Source organism: Vidua macroura, chromosome 6 (assembly GCF_024509145.1).
Source record: "Vidua macroura isolate BioBank_ID:100142 chromosome 6, ASM2450914v1, whole genome shotgun sequence".
NCBI lineage: Eukaryota > Metazoa > Chordata > Aves > Passeriformes > Viduidae > Vidua > Vidua macroura.
Window position 1 is genome coordinate 24,481,788 of NC_071576.1, and position 23,156 is coordinate 24,504,943.

Consider the following 23,156-nt stretch of genomic DNA (forward strand, 5'->3'; position numbering starts at 1 on the left):
ATGGAGTACTTTTTGGAGTAACTTTCCATTTCTCCACATTTTCTAAGGAAAGCATTGATTTGGCTCCTTACCAATGTTTGTGACAAGCTCCAGGGTACCATTAGTTAATCCCATACCACATCACTAAATAGAATCCTGGGCAAGAGTTAAAATAAGTGTCACTTTCTTAAGTGAAGGCTAACGGGTAGATCTTTCTCAGCACAGTTTGTGCATGCTCTTGTATAGTTTTCTTTGGAGCCTAGTTGACATATACTACAATTGAGAGGGGCACAGTACATTACTGCTTCCCTAGGAAAGGAGTGAGCGTTGGCTGCCCAGTGAACCTAACATTTTGTGGACTTTTCTGAGGAAGGTGTACCCTTACAGAACAGGTAAAAGCTTTATGTGTCTGTGAAGATTAAGTCAGATAGCCGGCTGATATAAATTAATTAACCTGTGCAGAATTTACTGCATGGATGCTTTTTTCCAGGCACTGATTGTTTATGAAATAGTACTGTTACAATCAGGAAGAGAGTCCGTGCTCCATCTTGTCAAATTGAGTGTTTTAGCCAACAAAAAAGCATATTTAAGAGGAATTTGTCATTGTTTTGATTAGGATACGAAGATCAACATGAGATTCTTTCTGTCAGACTTATATTCTCAGAAGAAAATGTATAGTACACATAAAATATTTATGATCATTTCGTACATTGTAACTATATTTATGTAAAAGCCAAAATAAATATCAACTGTTCCAGCTATACAATATACAGTGCCTGATGTGTTTATTGCCACATTTTCTCTGACCAGTCTCCTGTCTGTTGTGTTTCTCCAGTGACTGTGTTATTCCAGGGAAATGAGTAACACAAGGGGAGGAGGGTGCATAATGACTTCTACACTGTAGGGGGTTGTCTGAACTAACACATGGATCATGCTCTACATCTCTTGAATCTGTGTTGCATCTGTGTTTGTGTATGATGCAGGAAACACATAGAGGGTGAGCTCAGGTTTTTTTGAAACAAATCGGTGTCTATCACAGGCACTTCACACTTTTCAGTTCATAGCTTTAAGGATCAATGCAATGCTGAAGATAAAAAGGTAAGTCCTCTCCTAAGGCATTCCAAAGCTCAAATAGTTCTGGTTTTATCTGTGTTATTTTGCAAGAACTGTTGGCTAGATTTCATTCTTTTTCTCCCTATGCAGTGAATAGATGAAGTATGGAAACCCTTGCAGATACAAGGAGAGCTATAAACTTGTGCTGCTGAAATATCAAGCTTTCACATTTTGCCAGATGGATTGTTACATTTACAACACATTTTAAACAGTGTCATAGTATTCTCAAGCCATGTATGATTATTGATATAAGACTTGTGTGAATGATGGAATAGAGCAACAAAGAACAAAGGAGCTCAAAATAGCCACTAGTCACCAAAATGTTTAGATTGAAGAGATGTATGTGAAATTGCCATTTTAAGTGTGAATCTTGTAGAGGGAAATGTAATGTAATCCATAATGGGAAACAATTTAAAGCCAGAAGATATTAGTTGGGAAAGGGGAAATGCTTTACTGAGGAGGGTCAGTTTGGGGGTCAGCATTTTCTGACATTTTATTCCCTCCATGGGCTCAGTTACTGAGCAGAATGTTTTACATAATAGAATTCTGGACTCCCTTCTTGGTTGTTGATATTCCACTAGTGTATGCTCAGAGCATGTCAATGATGACAGCTGGTTATTTCTTCGAAACACAGATTTTGATTATGTCTTGTTTTATGGTTAGTATTTGGTTTTCACAGGGAATGTTTTCCCACCCAGAAGACAACAAATGTTGGACTGACCCAGTAATTGTTCTTTCCTATATTTCCTTTGGGCTCTTGTTCAGCTAGTTGGATCAGAGTTGTTTTAAACATAATTAGGCCATCATATATTACTCTGGGTTAAGTTTGCATGTGACATCACCAAGGAGACCCAATGGGGCAATTAGAGTATTTTTTTGGACAATGTTTCTGTAACTATTTTAACTACTTTATCATGAGAATAAAGTTTGTAAACAGTAGTCTTTACAGAGTGACAAGTTAAGATATATTGCATCCTAATAGAGATGTTTAGTAAATTAGATTTTCATAGTGCTAATTGAATTTGTCACAAAGCTGATGAACATTAGCTAAAGAAAGGGCAATATATTTTATTTTATTGAGCACATCTCAGAGTGCTTGTATTTTAGTAGGGCCACCACACTTTCTGGGCAGGCTATCAATAGGATGTTGTAATGATTTGCATGACTACTCTAGTAGATGGAAAAATGTGGCTTGTGTTTGTAGCTGTTCCATTAGTGTCTTGCACAGTGTGCAGTCCTTTGGTGCTCTTCAGAGAGCTGTGTCATAATCCCTGCATCTTTTGAAGAATTCAGTCTGGTGAAATCAAGTAACTGTACATCGTTTAAGACCTGGTGCGTAATTATATGATGAGACAAAGGAAAGACTGAGAAAGGCAGATAACCAATAGAATCCCGAACTTATCAAAACAGAGCTCTTGCCAAGGACCTTGGAATTCATCTGATTCAGTTGCTGGAAAAATGCCTGAATTAAAAATTATCCTACGAGGACCAAGAAAATAGAGCCAAATTCTGGCACTCTACAGTTTTCTCCCAAAATGGTCATTAATGCTGCAAAAACAGAATAGGGGGAACAACCCTTGGCCCCATGCTTGGCCCCCTACTGTAGGCCCTATCTGCCAAAATTAGAAGGAATAGAAGATCAAAAATGGGGAGAGGGGGAGAAGGTTGGAAAAAGAGAGCTTAGAAAAGGAGGGTGGTTGGAAAGGGAAAAATTCATAGGCTATGCCCCCTGCCAGCACTGAAATACTCAGCTCCACTCACAAAGCACCTGTTGGCAGCTGTTGGAGCAGTTTATAGATTTTGGGACGGTTCCCTTACGTGAAATGTGATATGATCTTATTTTAGTAAAATAGAAGCAATTTGTGGACAATAATTACAGCAATAAATATACCTGCACAGAAATAATGACAGCTTTTGCTTTCATTGAAAGAATTGCAGTTTTTAAAAATTAATCTCATTACTACTAATATAAATATCCTCTTTGGCTGATATTACCTATGTTGTCTTCCTTTTATCCAAAATTGAAAAAAAAGAAATGTTGTATGGAGTGAAAAGAAAATACAGCAAAACAATGATCATAAATATTAACCTGATACTGTCCTTCAAATTCAGTGGCAGGAAACTAGGGATCAGGGGCTGTCTGGAAAATGTTATGTTTTGTAATCTTTGTGCATTAGAATGTAATGATAGAAAATAATGATAATTGTTTCTGTTAAATTAGAACTCACAGCAAGTATTTTATGTTAGGAACTCACTTTAAACATTTTAACGTCTTCACAAATTTTAATGTAAATTTCTTTTAAATACATTTAATGAAGAATTTTAGCATTAAAATTTACACCCTCCTTCAGTTACTATCTCCAAAAGTTACTTGTGTTCATGTACAAAAAAGTTTGCCGTTCTTTCTTGTTGTATAAATAGCTTATTATTCCTTAGGATAAATACATAACAGTTGTCAATAATATATGTATTCAATATGTAAAGTGTATCAAGCTGAAAATAAATTCTCATTTTTAAATATAGGTATTTAATATAGGCTGAGCTAAAAACTCTATTGCATTTATTGGCTACATCTCGTCTGACTATAATGAGAATCCTCCCTCTGCTAATGCTCTGGTTCAGTTTAAAAGGCTTACCTAGTAAGTATCTGTGTTACTCAGAAGGTTTGTATAGAGTTGAAATAGAAAGTAGATAATTTTTTTGAAATTTAATGCTCTCTGATATAAACTTTAAGCCATATCCCAAATTTTCCTGTTCTCCCTGAAACACTTAACTTATTAGTTCTAAAATAATCAAAATATGAAACTTTAAGCCTCCCTTAGATTATAATCAATAATGAAAAGAAGCTCAGGTTTCTGATACTGTTTACATACTGCAATATGTGCCACTCAGAGAGAGCCTGGTTCCTGCAAGAAGCTCACCAAGAGCTTTCCTCCATCAGGTCTGTCAAAGAATAGGGCCAAAATGCAAATTCCATTAGTTCAATAGTCTTTTTTTTTGCAATATATCTAAATGTGATTTTCTCTTAGAGTTAATTTCAATATTTTTGGTAGAAAAAGAAAGTAGTTGAGTAGCCTAGCATGTAACAAACTATATTGGAGACTGTTAACTTTAGTAACACCTAAGCTCAAATATAGTGTGTGCCATTAAAGGAAGGGGACATGGTGTGGAACTTAAGCCAGTGGCATCTGAAATAGTGGAACATAAGCATGTGCTTAGTTTCAGTGGGACTGTATGTTATACCTAAAGAAAGGAATTCTTTCCTGAATCAAGATTTTTAGAAATTTAGCTCCGACTCATCAAAAGACACATTCTTTATTATAAAAGCTTTGTAATTATTTTTACAATAATCATAAATAAAGTAAATAAATGCATTCAAACATTGTAATAAGTATAGTCTTCACAACCTGTTTCTTTATGATGTAGCATTAAATTTATTACACTAGGTAAAAAGCGTGAGTGGACATTTAAGGGTCCTGATAACCTGGGCACAGAAATTTCAAAGACATAGTAATTATTATCTAGGACATATGTGCATGTATTTTCTTGGCATTTCAAAGTCCTGTAAGATTTGTATAGTAGTTTTTTATTGTGTCTGCAGATTGACAGATCTCTAAAATACACTTTAGCAGTGGTCCTGATAAATGCATATTCTTACTGCTTGTTTGCTCTTTGGAATGAGGCTGATATGCCAAATGGAAAGTAGGGTAAGCAAACCTAGAAATTTAACTAGAAAGTTCTCCCTGGGTTATGTATGGACTGTTCATCAGGTGTCAGGTGGGTGGAAAAAATAATAGAGTAAACTTTGAAGTTGGTGTTGACAGGTACATTTGGGACCTTCCAGATTTCTCTTACCTTGGCATTGGCCGCTTGAGATTCAAAGGGGAAAAGCCAGGACTACACATCAGCACCAGCACAGGGCAGGGCAGGACAAAGAACCAGTGAGGCTGCAGCTGAGATATGCAGGAATCAGCTGTCATCTTAACATCAAGTCCATCTGAACCACCAGTGCAGTCCTGCAGTGTCCTTAGGAATTATTCTTGCATGACAAAGAAGCAAGTGCCAACCTGAACTCCCTTCCTTTGCTACTCTTAACAAGACTTAATGTATTTATTTATGATGCCAGTCAAATGTTCCCACTGTTTTTAAGTCAGAAAACTGAGCAAAAACTAAGATTAAATTGATTGCGTAGCTGAAGTCCTCACTTAGCCCACTCCAATGAACAACTAGCTCTATTCACTGTTGAAAAGCCCAGAGGTCTATACACACTGCAGAAGTGCATGTTTAATATATGAGGTGTACAAGTACCATGTCATCAATGATATGTGTAGGTTTTTACTTTGCTTTTCAAATTTCAAAAACTGTTGAAGTCAATGAAAATTAAATTACTATTTGTACAAATGTTTATTAGGCCTCTCTTTGTTATTCTTTTATAGGTCTTGTAGAAATTTGCCTGATGCATCCCCTCGATGTAGTGAAAACAAGGTAAGATCATGCTTGAACAGGTTTTGTTGACACTGGAAGATATCCAAATTACAAGCTGTCAAAAAATAAAATCCTAGAACTTCTCCCAGTAAGATAACTTGTGCCTCTAATGACATTTATATTTACTTACCTGTATTTACAGCATTTGACAGATGGAATTTGAGTAGCACGGCACATTTCTGATTAGAGGTCATCTAAAGGTGTTAAATCTGCGTATGACATGTATTTTTACTCTTGTAACACAGTGCTATGACACGAAGATGGCTAAAGTTAAATTCACTTAGTATATGTAATATCTGCAGTAATTCTTTTAATATGTAATTGGGAAATAACATATTGCCTCCAAAATAATTTTCACAGATTTTTAATAAAAATAATAAGAGAAGATGTTCCATATTCTCTTTGTAAGCTAAATAACTTCATTATTTTATATTTTTAAAATCTATTTATCAGTCTTTTTTTTCTGAATATTTGTTCTTATGTGAATATAAATGATTAAATGACCTCAACAATTTGCTCAAGTTAGTTTTTCTTAATGTTGGTTACTGAAGTGAAAAAAAAGAATAGCTGTGTTTCTAGTTTCTGGAATATCCTTTTATTTTCTGTGCATTTTAGTTTTTATATAAATTCACAAGTTAGTGTTACTGTACATGAAAAGCATACCAGAATGGAGACACATACTAGTTGAAGGAGAAAACTATTCATGCCACATGCGTTACGTGGTGCCAATAATTACCATATATACTGTTCCTGGAGCTCTATCTAGGTCACAGACGTGTAGGTAGAAAAGCTTCACTAGGAAACTAATCAGCCCCAAACAACTGATGAGGACAGCTGCGGTCTCTGGAATATGCTTGAATTTGTCAATTATGATTTCATATTCTAGTTTCAGTTAGCCAACATGTGAGTTTTTTTTGGATGCATTTTTGGCTTTTATTTAAATCACATTTTGTGATTTGCCTAAGACCTTGAGATGCATGTTTTTTGCAACTTGCATTTTGCAGAAGGGAGTAATCTGCCTGTGGTCATTGCCCTACACCAGGAGACAGTTATTTGGGCTCCAGCTGCATTAAATGCTGCTGAGGTGCTGCAGGTCCTCCTCGGGGCTTGGAGGTTGCTCAGGCAACCCTTCATAATGTGGATGTGTTGATTCATATAGAAACAATGCACCTGGTGGTTCTGAGGGTCCTCTCTGCCCCTCCAAGTACCACTGAAATAATGCCATTAAAACAAGACTTTGATGAGATTGAAATTAAAGGCTCAGAAGCAACAGGGTACAAGCAAAATAAATACAAGAACAAATTTAGAAGAAAAAATCTGTCTTGCTCTTCTCTCAAGTGGTCTCCAAAGGATGTGCTTTAGTGACTTCATTTTGGCAGTTTGTGCTTTAACTCACCTCTAGCTTTCAAGCTTTGGTTTTACTTCTTTTTCTCTTTGTACTGAACTAGAAGTCGTGTTCTTTTGTAGTAAGAATGCTAATTTAGTAAGAATTCATAATTTAGTGTAAGCCACATATCATGAGTCAGAAAATACATTAATTGCACATCTGTACTGGCAGTCAACAGACGTACTTTCGGTTTTCTGATAGGAACCACACAGTGGACTCTCAGAACACAAGGACAGATTTCCCCATATCTTTTTGAAATTTTACTGAGTGTTACACACTTTTAGTAGTGAAAAGGCTTTTCAGATATGAGATCCTGAAATGTAAAGAATTAAAGAGTGTATGGGGATGTTTGTAAAGCTGTAACAATCCTTAAAAACACAATAAAAAGTAAAAATTAGGAAACCCTTAAATGTGAAATTTGGAATTTTTAGAATAAAGAAAGAAGTAGGAAGAAAGGAAAGAACAGTAGCTGTGCAGAATAAATCATATTATCAATCAAAGTAAAACTGAGGGGCTGAATCAAATAAAAAATCAATTAAACAAATTTCTTCATCAGAAGAAACTTCTATTGAGTTAATTCTTCCAGTGAGTTAGCTGCAACTCTTTGCAGAAGTGGGCAGCACCCAAGTTTGTTCATGCAGATGTATTCAGAGATATTACACAGATTTCGAAGTAACTTTTCTGCAGATCTCAGCAGATGGTAGTAGTTCAAAATACTTACATTTTGAAACCAAATGACAAAACTGAGAATAGAATATCCTTTGATCTCATCCATCATTTTGTTCTACATTCCTAACATCATGTTTCTTCCTTTCATTTTGTAATGGCTCCCATTCCCAATTTACTATTAGCAGATCAATTCTTTGATGGCCTTGAAAGTTCAAATGAAACATTGGTTTTAATTCTGAACTTTGGACATAGAATGTTCTCTAATAGTTTTTCATTGACTTTATTCCTTTCTTGCAGTGCTTCTAAGTATTGTTGTGTGCTTAATCTTTCCCAACATGGTATTGATAATCCACTGTTTCCTAATCACTTCCAGCTATTACAGTTTTGGTGATTGGTTTAGGGTTTTCTTCCTATTGGTTAGGTAAAAGGATATATGAAAGCACCATTTGTTTCCTAATTTTTATGGTGTTTTGAGTTTCCTACTTTTTTTTTCTAGAAGTGTGTTTGGTTAAGAGTCCTGTGGCCATTTCAAATTATTATTATCTCATTGATCTAAGTTACTGTTCTGAAGGAGTTTAGGGAAGATGTCAGAGGCTCACATCTAGTGGACTGGTGGCTTAGTGCTTCATTGATATTTTGTGTATGTGCATGTTTTTAATAAAAAATTGGATAAAATAAAGTTTCTGTCAAAAATTATTTTGAAACCCTGGAAAATGGTTTGGCTCTTTTATGACATTTTGCAATATCTTTTCTGTGTTTAGCAATTTTCTATTATTCTACAGTAACAATGCTAGATTTGTTTATCTGCTCACATCAAGGGAGGAACAGTATATATGCTTATAAACCTTAGAGAGTCCAAATGCTTAATGAAGTGTTTTTTCCTAAGTGTACATCTGAAAATAATTTTATTTTTTTCTCTGCTAGAACACCAAAGATCACTACTCTAAGAAATTCCTGATAGCTGGATAGATTAAGATAACTATGATCCATTGTTTTAGCTTTATGAATCAGATATATTGGAATAGTTTCTGATGAGATATTATTAAAAAAAAAAGACGTGCTGATTTTTATTTTTTTTTTTTTTTTGTAGAATAGTCTCTAATAGCTGTTTTATATATCAATTATCCTTATGATTAAGTTAGCCATTAAATAAAGTACTGAATCTCTGTTCTTGTCCTCCTAAGTACAGAGTCTGGTAAGTTTTTTGTGTATGTCCATGTATGAGAAGTGACAGCAGTGGAAGAGGTTTTTGGTACAGATACAATCAAGACATAGATGGTCTATTTTTTAATTAAGAGCTCTAGATGATCTTTCTTTTCTAGAAAGTAAGGGAGGAGAACAGTATCTCATCTTAGGATAAAGAATTGGGTTTTCTTACTTTGTACCTTTTTTGTGTCTTAAGCATAATGCAGGCTGTAATGTTGTTTTCAACCATGAGACTTTCAAAGGATGCCAAAATGATGTACTAGGTCATGATACATAGGACGAGACATTGCCATATGTATTACTTTAAATTTAAAAATTAGAACTAAAAGTAGAAATAAAATTTTAGCTAATATTTCCCTAGGTTTATGAGTTGATTCCCTTTATATGTGCTTTTTCTTTTTCTTTGATTATTACCAGTATTTATACAGCTGAATTTTAGTGATTCCATTGTTTTTGAAAACAATTTCAAAATTGCCTTTGCAAGTATTCATACAGACTGTGAAACATATATTTGTGTAGAAAGAAGTAATTTTGGATGTGACTTGGTATTATGTAGTTAGGAAATGGAAACCTACTGAGTAATTTTTTTTTAACAGTTATCTACAGAATTTAATAGAAAACACAAATGAAGAAATTTATGACTAAGTGGTTTCAAATAATAGATTAAAAAATAACAACACATCATCAAAAACTTTCAAATGCATAACATCTGAAAAGAAAATGTGTCTGAAATTCCTGTGAACAGGAAAAATGTTATGGGAATTAGGTGAATCATTTACTTCTCTTTTCCATTTTAGGTGTTATTTGACATCACTATACATTTTGAGACAAATATTTGAAAGAGAGATGGTTTCTCTCACATCACAATAATATCAAATTGTCTTCCAGATCTGTGTTGACTTCAGTGGACATAGATTACAGTCCATACCACTGGAGTATTTAGAGTTTTTTAGTTCTCAACAATGTATTCAAAGAGAGGTGAATGTTATGCCAAATACCATATAAAAGAATTGGAGAAAGTCTAGTTTATTATTGTATTTGTAGAATCATCAGGGTAACCTTTGTTATAACATTTTAAACATATATTCAGTGGGCAGTTTTTTAATACTTCTCTAGTTAACTCAAATAATCACAGTTCCATTTGATTTTTTTTCTCTTTATTAAAACAGTCTTTTCTATTTTTCAATATAGTTTTGCCTTCACAACGCAGGCTCACATGGGGATGAGTGTGCAATTTCAAATCAATGCATAAAGGAGAGCCAGGAGACATTATTTTGAAAGATTTTACTTCAATTTATCAGGAAAATAGGTTATTAGGTATAGCTTGTTTTCATGGTCAACCTATCCAATGTCCCTGTTTTTTTTCTTAAAGCTGTTTCCCACTTTGGCAGGGAGGCTGCAGTCCATATTGCTCTAGTGTAATACTGCTTCACATAGCTCAGCTTCAGATCAGAATCTTCATATGGACTGACTTTTGGTCTCATGTGTGATCCTGAACATCAGCATTTAAAATATGATGCAAATAATTCACCTTAAAAACTATGTACGACATTTTTGTGTAGTTAGGATGGAGATTTTAAATTTTGCTACTCTTACTGAAAAATTCTAAACCAACATCATTAATCTGAAGGCCCAAATCTAAAAAATAATTGAGATCTAAATCGAGGTTTGGAATCTGCATTACAGACCCATTTCTAGTTAGCAACTGTTCTGCTGATTTGTGTGCATGTTTATCCATTCTCTTCCTTTGTTCCAATTCTGTCATTTTGGTCTTATTAAAAAAGTTCAACTTACTACATGTGTTTCCGATCTCATTCCATCTGTTATTTTGCAAGAGCTACTTCCTTTATATCATTAATTCCTCTTTGATTTTTGGTCTTTTTTGTTTGAATGGGCAGAGGTGGAGCTTGTTTCTGAAAAACATTGGTTAAGGAAGAGTTCATTGTCCTTATACAATGTTACCATTTCCAAGTGACCATAGTTCACTTGGTTTGCATCAGGCCGTGTTAAGTTCATGGTACTAGATGCAAACTGCTCTAGTTAGATTCATAACAGTTTTAAGCAGAAAATAGTCTTCCTGTCCTGGGAAAATTATCAGGATACCAAAATATTCTGTATTGGAATGAACAGTTGAACTCTCAGAAGACTTAGAAAAACAATGAGTTATGGCCAGTGAAACTTTGTGCAATTAATTTTGGATTTTGGAAGTTTTCACTTCCTTTTTTCCCTTTCTTTCTTTTCAATGCCTTTTAAGTAATTTGGAACTAGAAAAACAGAAGATTTTGTTTGAAAATGTAGAGGACAACATCCATTGTCATCTAAAAGAAGTGTATAAAAATATATTGAAACTGATAGTTTCTTGAGAAAGGCTTTTTTTTTTTTTTTTCATTTTGAAGAAAAAGAACCAAGTAAAAATAATCCCTGACCAACTCAGCTTAATGTCTTTATTTCATCCAAATGTCAAGGCTTTTCTCTGGGATTAGATTTCCTTCAATTTTCAGTGGCCTTTGGCACAATTTTTCACAGGGCTTGTGTGCATATTGCAGATTATACTCTGGTTTTATCATTTGAATTTCAGCATTGAAATACTTTGGATATTTATGTACAGATCCAATTTTTTTATAATGAGGACTTTACAGTTCATCGTAATTTGGATGTGGATGTGATCCAGTGCTCTGTAATTTGCCCTTCTTTTTCCTTCTATGTACAATCTGTTAGGAACTAATAAGGGCACATGGGCTAATAATTCCTGCTAGATACACAATTGCAATTTAAATCCTTCCCTGAATTAAAGAACAGCATTGATGTACACTGTTAAACAGATGCTCTGATTTGCAGTGCTGGTCAAAGTGATTTCTGTTTCTATGTGCTTTTTTTTGTTGTTATTCATAGGTGTACCATGTATATATTTTATAAAGAGTGTCAAGATCCTTTGGGATAAAAGGAGCTGTGTAAGTGTGGCTTCATCATCTCCTCATGTGATACTGTGTTAGATGTGATTGAACACCAGAACTGCTTGATTATACCCCTATTTCAAATCAGTGTAGATTTTTGGAAGATCTATAACCTATATTCTTTTCTTAATTTTAAAATAATTCTATACCTTCTTTGATAGAAACAAAATTTCTGCATCATCAAATCAGACTGCTAAAGGTCTCTCAAGCTTTTCTTTAATTTTGATTATACATTCTGCCATCTACTCTTAAGTTTTTTTAAAGGAATAGACAGTGCTTTTTTTAGACGGAAATACCCTAAAATCATCATTTCCATTTGACAGCATGGCATGCTTCGAGTTACTTGTTACCTGTGCCATTTCACTGGCTTTACCAAAACTTCCCTCAGTTTCTTGAGTCACTTGTGAGCTGTAACAACCTAGAATTTCTAACACCCACAAAATAAACCACGTCTGCCTTCAGCTCAAGATAGAACAGTAATCTCTATTTACCTATTAAAGAATTCTTTTCTTGTCTGTGAGGTTTTTAGGGTAATAATATGAAGCAAAGCCAACTCCAGTTGCCTAAATAGTTACTTAGGTACTTCAGGAGTGAACCAGAAGGAAGTGAAATGGCTCTATGTGCAGGGAGCAAGTGGTGAGACCATCATAGGGGAATTGAGAGAGGCAGTAGTAGATGGGATAAGATTTTCAGACAAGGAAGCAAGTGGACAGTCTACCAGAGAGAGCAAAAGAAAAAGAATACCAGGGCAAGAAGGATGGTCTTATATAATTTCTTGTCAGATAGATACAGAAGGGATCTTTTGGATTTCTAGAAAGCTGGTGGACCAAAGCTGACTTGGAGTGGCCTTGGTTCTCTTCAAGATGCAATTTTGCATCTTGAATATTGTAAAATATAAAATATTTAATTTTGTTTAAGATTTTTGGCTTGGTGCATCTTCCCATGAGAGTGTGGTGCCAGTGACACCAAGGTCGCGGGCTCAATCCCCATATGGGCCATTCACTTAAGAGTAGGACTTGATGATCCCTGGATGCCTTCCTACTCAGACAATTCTATGATTCTGTGAGAAGGTCTTTTACATTGCTCAAGCACAGCTCTGTCTAGGTGAACCCTTACAGATGGTTCCTTGAGCAGCTGATTTGGGGAGTAAATGGTAATCATGCTAGAAGACATATTGAATATTATCCATCCTGCTAGTGACAATCCTTTTGTCTATGGATATTTGCAAGATATATTCAGTCATTTGTTCTCTTAACAATTTTTTGCTTGTTACTTTATTTTTCCTCCTGTTTGGACAAGTTTCAGGCCCCTTTAATGTATATTTTGTTTTCATTCTAATGACATAGCACAATATTCTTTCTATGTTTGGATTTCCAGTGCTTACGAAGTTCATATAAATATTACTGGCAGCTACACTGGCATAACTTGTAAAATGACAAGAGCCTGAGGGCTTCTCTCCTATAATCTGCATCTATATATTTACATGCTTAAAAAAAATAAATGTAAACAGACATATTTGACTGTACTGGTACAGCATCTTCCTTGGTAGAGGAAGTGAAGTTTCTTTATATTTAAGTTCTCTAGCACTGGAAAAACCTGCAGTTGATTAGTTGTGTCTGCATGATGCAGTTGCAAGAAAGCGGTGTGGACTGTGTTTTGTAATTTCACAAAATGTACATTCTATGCTCGCAGTTTAAACCCAAGAAAGCTCTGGATTTTTTTCTTCCATTTGTTATTGTCTTAATTTTATGAAAATGCTTCCTTTTATATAATATGAGGCTACAAATAGCACTCTTCTAGACAGAACAGGAAAATGTGATGAAAGAGCTCTAACACTGTTATGGTGAAGAATCATACCATGACTTACAGTTATGAGAAAATAATTATTTTGTCATTACACTGCCCAATGTGAAAAGGAAAAAAAGGAAGAGAACCTAGGAGTAAGTACCCTCTAAAATATACTTATTGTACTGTTGTCTGTCTCTCTAGTTAGAAACTACTGAAGAAGTTAAAGATAGTATAGAAGCACTTGGATTTTCTTTGTACTATCTCAAGATATCTACAGATAAACTGGATATTTATATTAATCAGAAATCATCACTAAATTTTCATGACAAAAAAAATCTAATTCAGTTTGAAACATTTTGGATCTGTGGCTCAGCTGACAGATCTGGAAAAATACAGCTATGTTTGTACACAAAACACCCTGTAATATTATAGTGTGTTATATTCTATTAAATGCAATAGATGTGTTTAATTATTTTATTTGTTTAGATTCCCTCATGCTATTGTATTGCTGTCAAAAAAGGAATTACTGTAACTTACAGTAATGTAACTTTTTTGAGTTATGGAAATTGCCTCAGTGCTCCTTACTCTTCTAACAGGGAGAAAGAAATAACACTAGAAGTCTTGGTACTCAGTGCAATGTGAACCATCTTGTACATCACTTATAAATCTGATTTATTTCTTTTGGACATGGGACATCTATTCAACCATTCATCTGCTATTTCTTGGCAATGGGGAATGGTATCAGGACTGCTAGCACTTTATCCAGAGCTGTACTGTTTAGACCACTGCAGTAGAACCAGCACTTAAAATCACGGTCCGTTCCCAAATGAGGTGTTACTGCCTGTGTCTGTCATATTCTGCCACTGCTGTACCAGCACTCAGAAATCTCCATCCCAGTGCTGAGTTCAGCTTCCTCTCCCTCTCACTTCCCTCACCCTCACCCTCTCCTCTCTCCTTGCCTCTGCCTGTTGCTTGGTCCCAAGGTATTGGTCCCCATACCTTTGTCCAGTCTATTTTAAATTGTGCGCAGTGACAAGTCCCCTCTAATTCCCTTGAATGCTCCTGCATAGCCTACTGCTTCTCACAGCCAGTAGGTATTTTCTAATGCTCCAGTATTTCCATTACATAGTTTTATCCCTAACTACCTACACACCCTTTACTGCATATTGTTCCCCTTTCCCTTTTCTTATTCCCTTTAGACATAGTAGATTCATGGCGTGCCCCCATTTTCTTTTTTCCCAAGCCTAAATTAGTGTGAGATAATCAGAGAAGCTCTTTAAATAATCTTTTTCTCTCTATTAATACTGCATTTAAAATATAATCAGTCAAAAGAAGTCATGAGGGATAGAGTGGAATGAGAGCAAGAGCAAAAAAGGAGAAAATTAAGGACTTGGAGGTGAGAAAGTACATGGGATTCTATTTACAAGAAAAATACATGCTGAAAATAAGTATTTAAGATGGGAATTGGGGAGTGAGAATGAACAGATGTTAGCAAAGTTACTTTGTCTGGAGACAAAGAAATGGGATAGTTTAAAAATGTGTGTATTTTAAAGTAAGATTTTAAATAAGGATTAAGCAGCTGGGAACGGTTACTTATACTATGAGTTGGAGACGTCTATGGTGTACATAAGATTTTTTAAAACAATCTAACAAAGCATCTGGGTAAGTTATTAACAGATGTTAATGATTTGTCAGTGGTATAAAATATTAAGATCACATTCAGGGGTAGACCATAGTCATGTCTGATTTCTCCATGGACAAAACTTTTGCATTAGACCACTGTCATGCCTGATTTCTAACCATGGATGGAACATGCCTAAAATAATTCGAGCAAGGAGAAAAATAAAGAAAAAATGGAAAGAAAAAATGGAAAGAAAAAATGGAAAGAAAGAAAGAAAGAAAGAAAGAAAGAAAGAAAGAAAGAAAGAAAGAAAGAAAGAAAGAAAGAAAGAAAGAAAGAAAGAAAGAAAGAAAGAAAGAAAGAAAGAAAGAAAGAAGAAGAAAGAAAGAAAGAAAGAAAGAAAGAAAGAAAGAAAGAAAAAAAGGAAAGAAAAAATGGAAAGAAAGAAAGAAAGAAAGAAAGAAAGAAAGAAAGAAAGAAAGAAAGAAAGAAAGAAAGAAAGAAAGAAAGAAAGAAAGAAAGAAAGAAAGAAAGAAAGAAAGAAAGAAAGAAAGAAAGAAAGAAAGAAAGAAAGAAAGAAAGAAAGAAAGAAAGAAAGAAAGAAAGAAAGAAAGAAAGAAAGAAAGAAAGAAAGAAAGAAAGAAAGAAAGAAAGAAAGAAAGAAAGAAAGAAAGAAAGAAAGAAAGAAAGAAAAAGAAAAGAAAGAAAGAAAGAAAGAGAAAAACAACTGCCTATGTTTATTCTACTAGTATTTGTTTATCTACTGCAATGAGTGAGAGATAGTTCAAGTATGGAAAATCGGTGTTTAATGACTTCATTTACAATAAACAGAAAGTAAATTTTTTCCTCTTTACATTTCTTTTTTCTTAGTTGTACTTGAGCTAACTTTTCAAAGTTATGGATACAAGAGAAAAAAGCTGTATGTGTTGGAAGCACAATGTAACTGTAGCAATGCCAATAATTCTCTCAGAGTAGTTGGCCCTTAATGCTGTATTTAAGTATGTCCCGAAAATAACTGCATTAGGCCAGTAAGTGCCAAGTAAATCTATAAATAAATAAAAAGAGAGATAATATCTTTATGAACTGTGCTTTCTGTACGTTTTTATGAACAGATGCATCAGTGTGTATTCTAGGTCTAGAGGGGGTTTTGAGAAACGAGAGTATTCATGTTGAGTGGGATGCAAGTAAAATACCATCTCCAAAATAATCTTGGCACAATAGAGATGTCTTTTGAACTTATTTCTCAAGAGAGTAAAAAGAAACAACAAAAAGCTAAGGAAATATTTGCAAGTTTTTAGCTGCTGCGATGTTGTAGTAAGCTGATGACTCCCTGGTGAGCAGGCAGTGGGTTAGATTGTGCTTTTACAACCCGAGTTGAGCCAAGGGCAGAGCTCAACAGCATCAGCTGAAGAGCAGCACACAGAAGGGGCTGTGCCTCAGAGGTGCTGTGACCTTCCCAATTTTCTCATATCTCCATAATGGATGATTGATCCATGGAAGTACTAATTTTCTGTAACTACAAAAGTATGGTCGTTTCTTGTACCTTTTTATCAATTTTCTTAAATCTGGAGCAGGGGCTAAACAGTACCTGTGTGTCCCACTGGCTGCCATTATGGGCCTGCAGCAGAGCAGTGAGAAGGTGCTGTGGGTGCCCAGATGTGCGTGGTGGAGTTCAGGGTCTGCTACAGGGGGAGATGCATTTCCAAGTGTTACATGTGCTACTGTCCATCCAGCATCTGCCCAGGTGTGGCATCTTAGATCAAGACAGTTTTCCCCAGGAGGAACGTTGGACACTTCTTTCTTTAGCACATTAGTGAGCTGAATCAGTTCAACGCAAGAATCAGTCATGGCACTTTTTCCTGAGTGAGTAATCTACAGACTGGATGAGTAAAATTAAACAGTTTTGAAATTGCTAAACTGGAATACAAATCAGGAAAGGAAAAGTAAACAAACAAACAAACAAAATCCAAAAAGCTCACTTTTTTAAACTTATTTTGTATCTTAGAAAGAAGTGAAGGGAGGCATATTTCATTTAAAAACATGGTTCCACAACATTTTCAGCTCAATTCTTTTGGAATTGTGTTCCCTTGACACATACACTCCCATTCTTTGCCCCCTTGACACACATTGCATTTCAGGGAGCTAGCACAGTGGAAGACTTATCAATTAAGCCTGGCTGGGTTTCTTTTTTACCAGCTTGGTTTTCTGAATTAATTCCCCACACAATGATGTATCAGCAAATATGAGGACAAAGAAGGGGGCAACCCAGACCCAGATCAACAGTGGCAACCCCTAAAATGTTTGCTAAAGGTATGCATGGAAGGCATGTGTGTACTTGTAATACCCATTAGAGTATGCTGTTACACCTAATCTGGTGAAAGAGTGGTTTTACACTAGGAGAGTTAGGCCTGCTCCTGGTCCCTTGACACCCAACACCCTTCTATTCTTTGTAGTTTGGTCCCACCATTTTCCGTATGGCAGATCTAGCAAGTTGCAAAACTGCAGGGAAAATTGATTTAGCTTGATGGTGAGTCAGAAAATTAAGCTATTGAAAAGTATTTGTTTTCTAGTGGCTGCAGACTATTGGATCAGCTATCTTGTAATGCAAAACTGCATCCTAATCAAAGATGTACAGGTATTTATTTACTATGTCTCTAATTTGTATATGGACTTTTATTTCTATGATTGCCATTTTTTATGTCTTGTCTGGCAGAACATGCTTCATAGTGTTATATCTTCTCTTAGAAAATGAAGTTCAGTTAGTTATGGACAAACATGTTCTTTTGAAGGTGTAAGTTGAGTTCTATCACAGGAGAAATAAAAATAATGCAAGAAAGTTATGTTACCTTCACAGGGGAATAGAATAATGCGTCAATCTTATGTAAGGAAAAGTATTTTCTAATTTAATCATTGAAAGGTGAATTTTTAAATGAATAGCAATACATCCTTTTCCTTTTCAGATACATTCTTTTTCTTGCCAAATCGTTGCATTATCCACTTGACCAATCTAAGAAGTAAAACAGCTAACAATTCCATTATTATACAGATAATGCATTGACACAGTATATGGCATATGTCTTAGGAAATTTAGAAATATGCTGAAATTTAGTTTTCAGCTTTACAAGACAGGAAATTCCAATTTTGTCGTTCATTGTTGCTAAAAAGACAAGATGCTTGTCTCCCTCGAGTTAACAGTTCCTTACAGAACCTTGTACTTTGCCATCATCCTAGAGGAAGACTAATTGGTACAGTTTCTCATGAATTTGTGAGTTGTGTCAACTTACTAGAAGAGTTCAGTGAGCATCAGAATTATCATGGAGAAAGCAGCAGGACCACTCAGTGAAAACTGAGTAGGAACAGGGGAGAACCAACTGAGGGGTAAACCTCCCGTTCTGTTTTGGGTGAACTCTTACATCAGATCAACTGATCGTGGAAGATCTTAAGTCAGAAGAATCAAACCATTAAATTCATGGGTTCCTGTCCTTCAAAGTATTCAATTATTGGCTCTGCAGTACTTAATTCTAATGTCTAAATACTTGCTCAAATTTGAATGAATAAAGGGTTCCTGAAGTTCCATGTTAATAAAATTGTGCAATATTGCAGAAGTTGCTGTTATTACTACAAAAAATGATTGCACACTACAAAGAGCTGTTGACTTTTCTGTGAAATATGCAATTAGGATTTTGAACTTTCGTATTACAGCTTTAGCAGATATACTAATTTATGGCTACTAAAAAGAGCCTCATATTCCCTCATGTCAGCCCTGCACTCATCAGATTCAGCTCTCTAATTTGGCTAAAAACTAATTCAACAACAAGAAGAAAACTTGAAAAACAAACTAACAAGCAAACAAACAAATAAAACTGCCTAGCAAAAAGTGTAGTTAGAGAGGGAGGAATATGGAAGGAACTAAGTCTCCAATCAGATGTGTGTTTTTTTCAGTCAGTTCTGATGAACAGCATGAAAAAAAATGTAACATGAAGCATTGTGCCCTAGGTAGGAAGTAAACCTGTATAAAGAAATAAGTACAGTGCCATATATGAAATTTGCTCCCATAGTTAGGTGGAGAGAGCAAGGACATAATTAACAAGAAGCCTGAGCTCCAGAATCATGGCATCTGGAAATACAGAATATATATTTGTCATCTTGCTGTATACTGGCCTGATGATCCTCTATAGACTGTTGGCAAAGACTAAATATTAGGACAGATGGCCTTCTGATCCTTTGTCTTCTGATATATAATAATAGGTGCTATGGAGGCAAAAAGCCTCCTATCTCTATAGGCGTCACTTTCTTAGGACAAGTGACCTACAAAGGCATATATGACAGAGTTGCCTGTGATAATAAGAGCTAAAGTCACTGACTCAGACAATTTCCATCCACTGTTTTGATGAATCATCAGAAAAGTAATAAAAGAATGATGATGAGTGTATCATGCTCATATGCATTCTGAGTACCATGAAAAACATCTCATCCATTAGAAACAACATGAAATCCCAGAAAACATCACTTCCGTGGAACAAGGTTAATAGTTCACATCGATTCAGCTGATTCTGCTACATGAAACCTTTCCTTGATTAGCTAAACCAAATTTTGAGATCAATTAGATGCACTAATGACACCATTTCCACTTACTCACTTTTCAGTCTTTTAATAAATTTATACAGCAGAAGCATTTAGAGCAGTTGAATAAGAAGAGCAAGGTCTTATTGTTGTCTTTTTGTGCTACTCTGACAGCTCAGAGGACATCGAGGGAGATTTTGGCACTGGAAAATTTTCTTAATGAATCAGAAGTCCTTAGGTGGTATATGGTACAGAGGTGGATTAATGACTCTGCTTCACCTCTTCCTCACAAACTCTTATATGGCAGTAGGTAATTCTGGAAAGAAATCAGTGGTCAGAATGTCTTTTACAATCCAGCTTTTTGTGGCTGCCAGTACAGACCCTGGTGACTAATAGGAATTCTGCACAATTAGAGCAGAGTTGTGTTATGTGTGCTGGGGCTAAAAGAGTTCCAGTATTCTTGGCGAGCCGGAGTGCAGTGGAAATACATATAGCAGCTTTGAAAAGCATGGCCCACAGTTCTTCCTCCCATTTAATCACATAGCTTAAGAATAATGTAAACTTGAGTTTTGGGTGACAAATATAAAGTTATAATCATAAATGTTACAGCATGAGGCCAATTCACAGGTACTCTTGGAAAACATAATTTATGCAGTGCGGGCTGCCCCAGACCAAGTCCTGCAGGGTGACCCGCTGCTGGCTGATCAACAGGTGCCCAGATAGAGTAATGCAGCTCCACCAAAAGACAGGAGGACTCTCGTGCTGCTGAAATCCACGTGGGTTTATTGAGGACAGGTCAAAGGATGAAGGAGCAGGAACAGGAGCCGGGAGACAACCACACGCAGGGGGAGACAGCTCCGAGAGCAACTGGGCAAGCAGGGGGCTAGGGTATTTAACTGGGGAAGGATAGGAGTGGCTGAGGTACAAACTGTCCAATGGGAAAACGGCTTAAGGGAGGAGCAGGGATGGGGTGACATAAACTGAACCAATGAGGGAGAAGGGAAGGAGTGGTTTGCAGAGGGAACCAATGGGGATCTCGAGAACAGGGAACTTTCTAGAACCTGGGGAGATGACAAGCATGAACTGACAGATGATAGACATGTGTTCATCTGCATGGGGAAGCAGGGAACTCTGGGAAAGTGTTCTACACAAATGCAGTCTCCCAGGTCATCCCTGAGCTGCTGTCCCCAGGGGTACATCCCACATCTCCCCTTTTTCTATTTATTAAATAAAAGTTCCCTAAAGTCTTTACAAGAGTCTTTTTGAAGAAGGTCAGAGCAATTGAGACTATGAAAATGATAAGTAAAATCCACCGCAGTCCTTTTAGAATTGAGGCCACCCACCTGGGGACACCCCACTGTGTGAGCAGTTTGTTCATAACATCCACAGCCTGGATTTTGGTCTTGATGTTCTCGACTTGTGTTTGGATCCGCTTGATATTTGCTTGGATGGACGTGCTCTTCGAAGAGAGGCTGAAACAGCACAGTCCCTCAAAATCTTCGCAGCTGTGGCTATGGGCTAATAGTAGGCAGTCGATGGCGGCTCTGTTCCGCAGTGTGGCATGTCTGGTGGTTTCTTTGTCCACCAGGAGATCTGACAAGGCAGTGGACGTGCCATTGGCCTGCTTACTAAGCCAACACCCTAGGTGAGAAAGCTCGCCGAGGACCTTGGCTGCTGCGTACCACGGCAGAAAAATAGATGCAGCGCCCCCCTTCACCCTGTTCCAATTATAAATTTGGGAATCACAATTTGGATCAAATTCTGTATAGGATCTCTTTTTGAGAGCCAATTGTCTCTCTTTTTTCCAATCAAGAATTTGGGTCTTGTTGGGTGTCAGGGTAGTAAGCTGGCCAAGACTACAGGGACCCCCTTCTATCTTAGAGGGGATCCCAGCCCACACCCTGTCACCACAGAATAGAAACACTCCCCTGGGGAGCTCTCTAGGGTACGAAGAGGACTCAGACAATGTAGTGCCGGTATAATGGCACCAGTCAATCCTGTATTTCTTCTCATGAGGCGTTACAATTTTTCTCACCAAGCCTTGAGGTTGCCAATCTTTGAGCGAGGGCTTGTATCTAAATTTGATACAATATGTCGCTCTCAAGGAGCCCAGTAGATCCAATTCCTGGGGCTCCTGTGGTGTATGTGTCAAAATCCTCGTCCATTAGTCCCACTCGTCCCAGGCTTCGTGTTCAGAAGCCTTTTGAAAGAGGTTATTTTTCTGTCTGAAGACAAGTTAGCTTCTGAACACACAGATATCTTGAATACTGGTGTTTGAATGCTTCTATATTTGAAAAGTAAACCAGGATTTTTATCCAGAGCATAATAAAACTTAGAATAAACAGAAATTGGGTCAGCTAAAGTTTTGATGAGACATATTTCAGAAAACAAAGACAAATATATTAGAAGAAGATGTATTTTGAAGATACATCAATCATAATTTTCAGTAAATTTTCAGATTTCAAAATGATGAAGCTACTACTTTGGAAGCTAGTAGGAAACTGCAGAAGTGATACAGATGAAAATGCTGTGACTTCTCATGAAATACAGCTTAAAGATTTGTATTTTATATTACTTCCATTAAAACTAAGGCTGTGACCAAAAATACCTAGGGACAGTTAATTTTGTTCCTTCTGCTACAAAGTGGTAACCTGGGTCAATGCGTTGGACAGATGGGTGAAATTTACCCTTGATTACAGTATTGTTGAATCTATTCCACAAAGTCCTGTAGCTCAGAATAATCAGTTAAGTAAAGCCAATATTGGTGGATAATTTCACATGACATGAACATTTTGGAAGGTCAGGATGATATCTGTCTGTGACTTTAAATAAATGACAAAATATGCAACATTTCTAAGAGACAGTCAAATTTTTCACCTTTCCCTCAGGCACTGCCACAAGACTGTGTAGCACCTCGGGACATACTCCACAGGACATTGAAATGGGGCTGCAGTATTTTAGATGCTCTGTTCTGGACATGTGCATGGGCTTGAGTTCATGACAGAATATTTAAACCAGGTTTTGTTAGAACTTCAATTTTGATAACTTTAGACTTTCATATTTGTTGGAGTTTTCTTCTGAATTAACAATTGTTTCTTAAAGTGAATTTTTCCCATGGCAATCCACTTCATCAAGCTGTAATTTTTCTTCAACTTTATTTAACAATGCAGTTGCTGTAAATGCATCTTCAGTGTATGGGTGATACCCATTGAAAGGATCTGTAGGGATTGTTTGAAGGTGCTTATCTTGCTCTGTTTCTCAGGTATGTCCATAATGTGACTTAGTTCCCACTCAGGAGCTTCTGTCATGAGTTAGACACGTATTTATGTGCTGGAGGGCTCAAAATCAAGGAATGTTTCATTGCAAGTTGTACAGTGGATACATAATCAAA

The 23,156-nt window shown here is 36.2% G+C and overlaps 1 protein-coding gene across 1 annotated transcript in view; it reads left to right on the top strand.

The window, feature by feature from the left end:
• SLC25A21 (solute carrier family 25 member 21) overlaps nucleotides 1-23,156 on the top strand; it is a 241,774-nt gene that overhangs the window by 130,220 nt on the left and 88,398 nt on the right. Inside the window, exon 2 of the mRNA XM_053981180.1 lies at nucleotides 5,529-5,577. Within this exon, the coding sequence (XP_053837155.1) occupies nucleotides 5,529-5,577 (49 nt within the window). The remainder of the gene's footprint in view (nucleotides 1-5,528; nucleotides 5,578-23,156) is intronic.